Here is a 9962-nt window from a genome sequence, read left to right on the forward strand (position 1 = left end):
TCAATTTAAAATTACCTTTCCGATAAAATGCTTGGTTTGTTTTGGCGGCAAACTGACGGTAGATCTGAGCTTCCCCCAGACCCTCCAACCCCACTTCCTCACGAAACTCATTAGGAATACAGTATGAGCCGCATTTGTCGAATATTTGAAAAAAGATGGAATTTTACAGTGGAGTTAACTACATGCAATGCAGCCGAGAACATGGTGCATTCTTAGAAATTTGAGCATTTTGTTCAAATGCTTGCTCCGGATATTTCTTTAAAGTAATAAAGAGCCGCAAGGCCTTTTCGGCATCATTCACTTGGACCGTGTAAAATACAACGAGACCCAATCCGTTCCAAATGTCGGTGGAAACGATTTTACTTTTGAAACCCTGCCATCAGATCAAGATGTGAATGGAAACGGTGGTTCTGCCAGAGGTTGCGAAATGTGTAGCAAGTGGTGCCACCGGCAGCTTTTTAAACAATTCCCATTCAGAAACAACAACAAAAAAATCAGCGGACGCCAAATGGTGACTGATCGCGGAGAAATAACACATTAGCGCTTCCTGCCACAACAAAATACAGAGAAAAAGAATCCATGCTGACGTTATGGGGCAATGCTTTTAACGACGGTTAATTATCCTGGGTTGATTAAAAAAAAAGAGCCTGCAATTATGTAACTTACACCGAGAATTTACACCCTTCGTATTATTTGTATTCTCGAGTCCTGAAGTCATTTGTTTTGACTTTTTTATTTGTATATGTGTTTGTTTTTTTCTCTGCTGTCCACTTCATTAAGGAACGGGAGGATGCCTCTTTATTTATTTCTCTTTGGCTTCCTCCCTCCCTCGTGTGTGAGCAGAGAGTGGAAATTCCTGCTTCCAATTGCAAAGGAGGGGGTTTAGACACAGCATCTCTCTCTCTCTCTCGCTCTCCTTTGTGAATGGCACTTCTAAACCTCATTTGCATACACACCAGCCCCAGGTCGTCGCCCGGGCAACGACTGTGATGTCATGCGAAGGTATCCGGGAGCCGATTGGCTGCGCGCGGCCGAATGTATCCATTTGTGGGGATGCTGTGTTTCTATTGGACAGAGGGGTTGAGCCCTGCTTTGTTACAGAGCGAGCGGCGCGGCGCCTCCCAGGGTCATTGAGAAAAAAAACAAGAGAGACGTCCTGTTATCATTCAGCAATCCGGGGCTAGTCGCACACAGACTGATTGCAGATTCCTCTGAGGCAATTGACTTTTTTTTGTGAAACCCACTGTCTCTTCCCTTCCAGCCGTTCAGAGCACCTTTGCAAAGCAAAAGTGTTTGCATTTTGAAAGACATCCCCCCCTTTTATTTTCTTTAGTTGTTGTTGCAAGCGTTCCCATTGATTCACGCAGAAGAGAGAGCATTTCTCGTGGCCGGCTGTTCTGGTTTCTCTCTCCGAGGGGGTTAGGTTTTGTTTTGACCTGATGCTCGGTCAGTAAAAGGTGTTGCCCCCATGTTAGAGAAATTTCCTTGCGCCCCGTTCGACTCGGAAATGGCGTTCTGCAAGGCGACGGGCTGGCTGCACGACCAGCTGGAGAGAGGCAACGATCGGCTATTGCTGGTGGACTGCCGAGCCCATGAGCTGTACGACTCGTCGCACATCGAGGCGGCCATCAACGTCGCCATCCCTGGGCTGATGCTGCGGCGCCTGAGGAAGGGCAACTTCCCGGTCAAGTCGCTCATCTCCAACAACGAGGACAAGGAGCGCTTCGCCCGGCGCTGCAACACAGACATCATCCTGCTGTACGACCAGAGCACTTTGGAGTGGAACGAGAACCTCAACGCGACCTCGGTGCTGGGCTTGCTGCTCAGAAAGTTAAAGGATGAGGGCTGCAAAGTGTTCTGCTTGGAAGGTGAGAGGCACCTGTTTCATAACGGCAACCTGTGTTATTTTCATTTTGTTTTAAAGAAAGCAGAGAGATGATTATTTGAAGACGCTGTGATTGGAACTCTGCTGCAGGTCAGGGAGGGATGGAGGTACTCCCCACTGGTCTAGTGTGTTCAGGTCCAGTTCAAATCCTCCACTTCCACCCCTCTTCTCCCCCACCCCCGCCGATTAGATTCAAGTGTGAAGGGAACAGGCTTTATTGGGACGTGCAGAGAAACTGGAAGGGTAGCGAGCTGTAATAACCAGGAGTGGATGCTTTACATCATAATTCTGAAACATGTCCTAAATGACGAAGGGAATGATTTGCGGAAGAGTTAGTGTGAGTGAATGGGGGCAAGAGGGAGTGTGTGAGTGAATGAATAGGCGAGAATGAATAGGAGTGAGTGAATGAATGGGAGTGAGAGTGAGTGAGTGAATGAATGGGAGAGTGAGTGAATGAATGGGAGGGAGAGTGAGTGAGTGAATGAATGGGAGGGAGAGTGAGTGAGTGAATGAATGGGAGGGAGAGTGAGTGAGTGAATGAATGGGAGGGAGAGTGAGTGAGTGAATGAATGGGAGAGAGTGAGTGAGTGAATGAATGGGAGAGAGAATGAGTGAGTGAATGAATGGGAGAGAGAGTGAGTGAATGAATGGGGAGAGAGAATGAGTGAGTGAATGAATGGGGGAGAGTGAGTGAATGAATGGGAGAGAGAGTGAGTGAATGAATGGGAGAGAGTGAGTGAATGAATGGGAGAGAGTGAGTGAATGAATGGGAGAGAGTGAGTGAATGAATGGGAGAGAGTGAGTGAGTGAATGAATGGGAGAGAGTGAGTGAGTGAATGAATGGGAGAGAGTGAGTGAATGAATGGGAGTGAGTGAGTGAATGAATGGGAGAGAGTGAGTGAGTGAATGAATGGGAGAGAGTGAGTGAGTGAATGAATGGGAGAGAGTGAGTGAGTGAATGAATGGGAGAGAGTGAGTGAGTGAATGAATGGGAGAGAGTGAGTGAGTGAATGAATGGGAGAGAGTGAGTGAATGAATGGGAGTGAGTGAGTGAGTGAATGAATGGGAGAGAGTGAGTGAGTGAATGAATGGGAGAGAGTGAGTGAGTGAGTGAATGGGAGAGAGAGTGAGTGAGTGAGTGAATGGGTGAGTGAGTGAGTGAATGGGTGAGTGAGTGAATGGGTGGGTGAGTGAGTGAGTGAATGGGTGAGTGAGTGAGTGAATGGGTGAGTGAGTGAATGGGAGAGAGTGAGTGAGTGAATGGGAGTGAGTGAATGAATGGGAGAGGGAGAGAGAGTGAGTGAATGGGAGAGGGAGAGAGAGTGAGTGAATGGGAGAGAGAGAGCGAGTGAATGAACGGTGGGAGAGAGAGCGAGTGAATGAACGGAGGGAGAGAGAGAGAGAGAGTGAGTGAATGAACGGGAGAGAGAGAGAGTGAGTGAGGGAACGGGGGAGAGAGAGTGAGTGAGGGAACGGGGGAGAGAGAGTGAGTGAGTGAACGGGGGAGAGAGAGTGAGTGAACGGGGGGAGAGAGAGTGAGTGAGCGAATGGGGGGGAGAGGGGGTGTGAGCAGATGGGCGAATGGGGGGGAGAGGGGGTGTGAGCGAATGGGGAGGGGAGAGGGGGTGTGAGCGAATGGGGAGGGGAGAGGGGGTGTGAGTGAGTGAGCGAGCGAGCGAATGGGGGGGGGCGGGGAGAGATGGGGGTGAGAGTGACTGATGGAGGAGAGGGTGTGAGGATGAAATGAGTGTAATCGCTCTCCCTTGTGTCTGCACTGTTCTGATTTTTTCCAGATAGATGAAACTAAAGTGGCTGTCTTTTTCTTTTTGTTGTCCTCTCCTGTGTTCCCAGGCGGATTCAGTAAGTTCCAGGCGGAATACCCGACGCACTGTGAGAGTAACCTGGACAGTTCATGTGGGAGTTCCTCACCCACCGTGCCAGTGCTGGGTCTTGGGGGTCTCCGCATCAGCTCAGACTCATCCTCAGACATCGAGTCTGAGCCGGACTCTGGCAGCGCAACTGAGTGTGACAGCAGCCCCCTGTCCAACAACCAGCAGCCCTCGTTCCCTGTCGAGATCTTGCCCCACCTGTACCTGGGCTGCGCTAAAGACTCCACCAACTTGGACGTTCTGGAGGAGCATGGCATCAAGTATATCTTAAACGTGACTCCCAACCTGCCAAATCTCTTCGAGAATGTCGGCGAGTTCAAATATAAGCAAATCCCCATTTCTGATCACTGGAGTCAAAACCTCTCTCAATTCTTCCCTGAAGCCATTGCATTCATAGGTAGGCAAAGTCTCCCAGTGTCACAAAAAAAATGTTCACCCTTCCTGATTTTGTTTTGTTTTGGAGGCTTTATTTCAGGAAAGGCAGATCGTTCTCATGTTGAATTCAGTCATCACCAAGTGAACCAGCCTGTGCAGCAAGATTGTGGGATGGGCTATTTAAACCCTATGGCAGAAGGATCAGGAATGAGCTAAAATGAAAGAGACTGCAGACTAAGTCAATGGTCTAAGTGTCAGTTTGGACACACTCCTTCACTAAGGGGGAGAACCTCAGTGAAGTGAACTGAGGACAGATTTCTTTTTCTCTGAAAGTACAACATTGCCCAAGTTTCAGGGTTCATTAAAAAGTGAGCTTTTCCCTTTCAATTCAGCTCTGAAACATTTTTTTTTAAAAAGCTGTTAAGCTACATTTACTACAGAAGACTTTTGAGGCTGTGTTCAGTGTGTATATTCAAGACTGAGATAACAGATATTTATAATCCATAACAGATTTGAGGGTGATGGGACGGTGGGGGGGGTGCAGGCAAGTGGAGTTGAGGATTATCCAATCAGCCATGACCTCATTGAATGGAGCAATCTAGATGGGCTGAATGGTCTCTTATGTCTTCTGGCCTTATTTCAAGGTCCTGGTCATTATGTGATAGTGGCATAGTGCTAATGGCACTGGGCTTGTCTTCCACAAGCTCAGCCCTTGTGCTGTGGCTGGAATTTTAACTCAAATTAGTCAATAATTCTGCGCTTGAAAACTAACTTCGCTGAAGGAGGCCATAAAAATATCATCAGTTGTTCCTAAATTTCCACCCTGATCGCTAATCTTTAGGGAAGGAAATCTGCCATCTTGTCCCAGTCTGGTGACTCCCCAAGACCTGCTCCCACAGCGGTGTGGTTTGGATTTTTAACTGCTCTCTGAGGTGCCCTCGCAAGCCACTGACTGCATTGTAGCGATCAGGGATGGGCAACAAATTCTGGCTTTGGCAGCAATGCCTAAATCCCTTAAAATAATCTTTACAAACATCATTTGCAAAGAAAAGGGACATCAGGAAACCTTGTAACGGATTTTGTGAAGGGTGCAGCACATCCGTTTCAGTGTTGGTAATGAAAGCTTTAAATGTTCCCAGCCCAGCTCCTTGCTTTCTGGGAGTCTGTGTTTGTTTCCTTTCGAGTGACGCCGTTTAAATATTGGGCTTTTATGTTAAATTGAACGCTGGTGGAAAGGTTTCCAGTCTGAGAAATTAAAACAGGTTTTAAAAGAATCCCCAGCAGGTTTATGTACAGACTTCTGGGTTTAACCAGAACTAATGCAATTACAATCTTTGAGACACGGTCTGCAGTCTGGAGCTGATTTGAGCCGGGGCGGAAGGAATTTCGGCTGGGAGCCACAGAGAAGCTAATCTAAAGGCATTGTAATGCATTTCCTCCTACAAAGGAAAGCATTTTCAGGCAATGTTGACATCCTGTTCCTGTTAATGGGCCTTGTCCCCTGTGACTTTCCTCTTGCTTTTGAAACGCCTGAATGCTCCTATTGTGAAGGGAAGCACAACAGTTGGGAGAATAATTTAATAGACTTCACAGCCTGTAATTCTCTACATAGGAGACATTCACTATATCGTGCAAAATTTCTATTGAAACATTCATACAACAGACATCAATCCAGAGATGAATGCACTCCTCTGTCAGCACTGACCACATACAGACACAGCAGGCTTCCCAGTTACACAAAAGTTGCAGGGTAACCTTTTACAGGCCTCCCGGCATTTACAAAACATTCCTTAAAAAGTCGAACCTCCACAGTTTTCTGCAAATCCGTTTTCTTTCCCCTGCCCTACACAGTACTCTGCAAATCAGTTTTATTGCCCCCGCAGACACCCTACGTTCACAAGTGTAATTGGGAGAATTACTGGAGACCCCATGAATACAAGGGGAAGAGCAGATTTATTCAGGGCTGGGGGGAATGCAAATGAGGCAGAGAGTTTTGTGTCAAACAGAAAAATGTGTCACTAGCTAACTTTGTTTCTCTGCGATTGACCATTTCTATTTTCATTTGAATATTTTCTAGACGAGGCCCGTAATCAGAGCTGTGGGGTACTGGTGCACTGTTTGGCTGGGATCAGTCGATCAGTCACAGTAACTGTGGCTTATCTGATGCAGAAGTTGAACCTGTCCATGAATGACGCCTACGACATTGTGAAGATGAAGAAGTCGAACATCTCCCCCAACTTCAACTTCATGGGGCAGCTGCTGGACTTTGAGCGGACCTTGGGCCTCAGCAGCCCCTGTGATAACCGGCTGCCCTCACAGCCTCTCTACTTCACCACCACACCCACCAACCAGAATATGTTCCAACTCGACCCACTCCAGTCCACTTGACTGCTCAACCCAGCACCCAGTGAGTAAAAGGCTCAGAAGAATTTTAAAGGTCAAATCACTGACATGTAAAGGGGCTCGAGATGGGTATGAAAAAGAAGCAGCTGATTTCACTGAAGGCAACGTGACTCTTTTGTTCAAGCAGCTGTTTTGAAGTGGGGAGACCCTGACCCTTTGACTTTGAGACCACTGATGGTTCACAAAGTTAGTTGGAAAAGTACAGTGGCTGAAAGCTTCACAGTCTGAAGTGGGGACAAAGAGAGAAGTCAGGCGAAATACTTGCACTCTCTTGAATAATCCCCTTTTTTTGTTGAGTACTGTTGGTAGCCAGACATTTGTCTTCAGTGAAGACTTTGTTTTTTCCAGCTTGTTAGGAGAGTGGGGGAGAAAAAAAAGATGTTTTGAGAGTTCTGGAATTGGCCACAATTATATTTCTGTACTCCAGATTCAACAGAGTACTTTACAGCATGATTTCTGTATATATTATCTGTGTACAGGTCCAGTGTCACAAATTGTACATCAACCAAGATTGTATTATTTGGGTGGATTGCTGTAAGGAAAGTAGCTTCCTGTAGGTACTTGAGATTGAATTCAGTGCATCTCCTTCCTCGCAAATGCTAATGACAGGAAATGTACAATTACTATGTAAATTAATATTGTTTTTAACTGATCCTTTGGACAGTATATGCCAAAAAAAGGTTGTGTTTGACTTGCTTTGATATGATGCTTTACCTATGTATGAGTGCAATTTGAAGCTAGCTTATCATTTATGTCCTCTTGTTTCCCTCAAATTTTCAGCTGAGCTCCTTGTTCATGTGTATACAGTGCTTGTGATTTCTTGCTAATGAATGAGTAGACTGTTATTTGAAAACGGGACTGGCAAATTTCTTTGCGTTAATTTTTATAATGGACAATGCGTATCTCATACAGTGCATTACCTCTGTGCAGACTCTTCAGGGAAGTTAATCATGAATGCAATAGTTTTTTTTCTATAAGTCTGTATTTAAAACTGGAAGCCGAAACTGTATGTATACACTGCACTTGCTGTCACTCAGTAGCCAGTTGAGAAGTCGTCCCCAATTCATTGTTACCGACAACTTAATGTGGGATGGGGGATTTTATTATAAGAATGATTGATTGATTGTATAAAACTAAGTTATTAATAAATAACTATTTTGTCTATATAGAATCTTACACAAACATTCGGTCTCATTTGATTATCCTTATTCCAGTGTTAAAATGTTTCTTGATGGGTTTTGTGGTTACAAGATAATAGAACCAAGCATTCGAAGCAAACTTGAGAATGACTTTAAATGAAAACACACTAGTAAATGTCAACTCGTGTTTATTTCATAAGATACATCCTGCCTGCTTAACCACTAGGTTTGAGGAAGTAACAATCAAAAGTACATATTGGAGAGCTCTTATAATGCAGGGCATTTAGACTTCAAGCACAAAAGCCTGTTTCAAACAAATTTGAGGAAGTGGATCTTTATTTTTAAATGAGGAATTGAAATAAAAGAGGAACTACTGTTAGATGAGTTATGTCAAGCTGGGAAGATACAGCGAGTGCAGAATGCAGGTCCAGTGTTTTTATGCTGACGCTCTGCAGTTTTTAATCAGTATCAATGACCTGAGTACAGAATGCAAGTTGCTACGAATTGTAGACCTTCGTTGGAGGAGTGTAACACTGAGGGAGGCCATTTGATGCACTGAGTTTGCTCTGGCTCTTTCAAAAATAAATCTCCGCTTGCTCTTTTTCATTGTAGCCTGCAATTTTTTTTTGTTGTTTTCGCTCTGCATCATCTATTTATTCAATTCCTTTTAAAAGGATACTATGGAACCCATAGCTGGCATCATGTGAAGCAAATCAATCTGAATCCTAACTACTCAGTAAATTTTTTAAAATTCTTGTTATTTCTTGTTCCTTTACAATCACTTTACATTTGTGCCCTACAATAAGTAAGACTTCAGCCATTAGAAATTGTTTTTCCATTGATTTCTCAAATATCTCCTCAAACTTCTCTGCTATGAGGCACAGAGCTCAGCTTCCCAGTCTCCCCACATAACTAATCCCAAATTTAATAATTTCTCTTTTTGTTTTTAAATTACTGTATCCCTAAAGCCTTCATATTCTCCCTAAAGTGAGGTGCTCCAAATTAGACCATGGTCCAAAATAGTGACAAACCAGTGCTTCTTAAAAACTAGATATAACTTCCTGGTTTTGTGCCAATGTTTATAAAGCCCAGAATCTGATATACTTTGCTAACTTGTCATGCCATCTTCAAAGATTTGTGTATAAATCATATACCAGACTCTGTGTTCTTTCAGCTCCCCACCTTTTATAAAATGGCTCCCTCCCTATGTTAGCATCAGATAGTATGATAGATAAACCGGGCAGAAAGTACAAATAAGATTATAAATATTGGAAGGTAAAATGGAATCTATCCATCTGAGTGGTGTCAGAACAGATCTGGGTGTGAAAATGGATGCATATGTTCAGCTTGTCTGGTCATAAAGTGCAATCAGCGTAACATTTAAGCGTTATTACCGGGTCAATACGAGAACGGCCTAATGCTGTTTTGCTAAAGCTGCACAGTGTCTTGGCCAATGCATTATGTTCTGGTCATGAAGGGTCAAACAGAAGTTGCAAATTCTGGAACTGATGTGGAGCAGGACTCAAAGCTGATGGCTACTGTAAGCTGATTTATGAGAAGAGATTTTTTAAAAATTGCTGACTCTTCAAGCCACAGTGAAAGCAAATTAGGAATACATTCGAGGTGCATAAGATGCTAAGTGAAACAGAGAAGGTTAAACCTTAACACCAACTTAAACGCGAAATGAATCTTTGAAAATCTACAGCTCTGAACAAGTTTTTAGTCACCTGTCCTAATATTGGTGTTTGTGTCAAATATCTGATTACACTCTTGTGAAGATCCTTCAGTTTGTTTATCACAGGTAAAGGTGCAACAGAAATACAAGATGTTGCCATTAATCCATGACTGCAAGACATAGTTACAAACCAATAAATGGCCATTTCAGGTTCAATGTCAGAACGCATTTCAAACAAAAATAACCAATACCTGGAATAGATGCAGCAAAACTGGAATCGTTCTGAGGCCATTAGCTAGGGTAGCACGGTGGCTCAATGGTTAGCACTATTACCTCACGATGCCAGGGACCCGGGTTTGATTCCAGCCTTGGGCGAAGTCGAAGTAGAGTTTGCACGTTCTCCCCATGTCTGTGTGGGTTTCCTCCAGGTGCTCCGGTTTCCTCCCACAATCCAAAGATGTGCAGGTTAGGTGAATTGGTCATGCTAAATTGCCCATTGTGTTCAGGGGTGTGTAGGCTAGGTGCATCAGTCAGGGAAAGTGTTTTTTGCTGTTGTATTGCTATACCAGACCATAGCGGCTGCTCTCTCATTAGAG

At 44.4% G+C, this 9962-nt stretch overlaps 1 protein-coding gene across 2 annotated transcripts; it reads left to right on the forward strand.

The window, feature by feature from the left end:
- Positions 1–1074: 1074 nt before the first annotated feature.
- On the forward strand, positions 1075–7734 carry LOC140457966 (dual specificity protein phosphatase 6-like). Of its 2 annotated transcripts, XM_072551846.1 has the most exons (3): positions 1096–1868; positions 3737–4171; positions 6227–7734. In XM_072551846.1, exons 1-3 carry the CDS (start codon positions 1469–1471, stop codon positions 6535–6537), a joined length of 1146 nt encoding a protein of 381 aa, XP_072407947.1. In that variant the 5' UTR covers positions 1096–1468; the 3' UTR covers positions 6538–7734. The 2 variants fall into 2 exon arrangements, with proteins under 2 accessions (XP_072407948.1, XP_072407947.1); XM_072551847.1 differs by lacking the exon at positions 3737–4171 and having other exon boundaries at positions 1075–1868.
- The last annotated feature ends 2228 nt before the right edge of the window (positions 7735–9962 follow it).

Source organism: Chiloscyllium punctatum, chromosome 32, assembly GCF_047496795.1.
Source record: "Chiloscyllium punctatum isolate Juve2018m chromosome 32, sChiPun1.3, whole genome shotgun sequence".
In the NCBI taxonomy this organism is placed as follows: domain Eukaryota; kingdom Metazoa; phylum Chordata; class Chondrichthyes; order Orectolobiformes; family Hemiscylliidae; genus Chiloscyllium; species Chiloscyllium punctatum.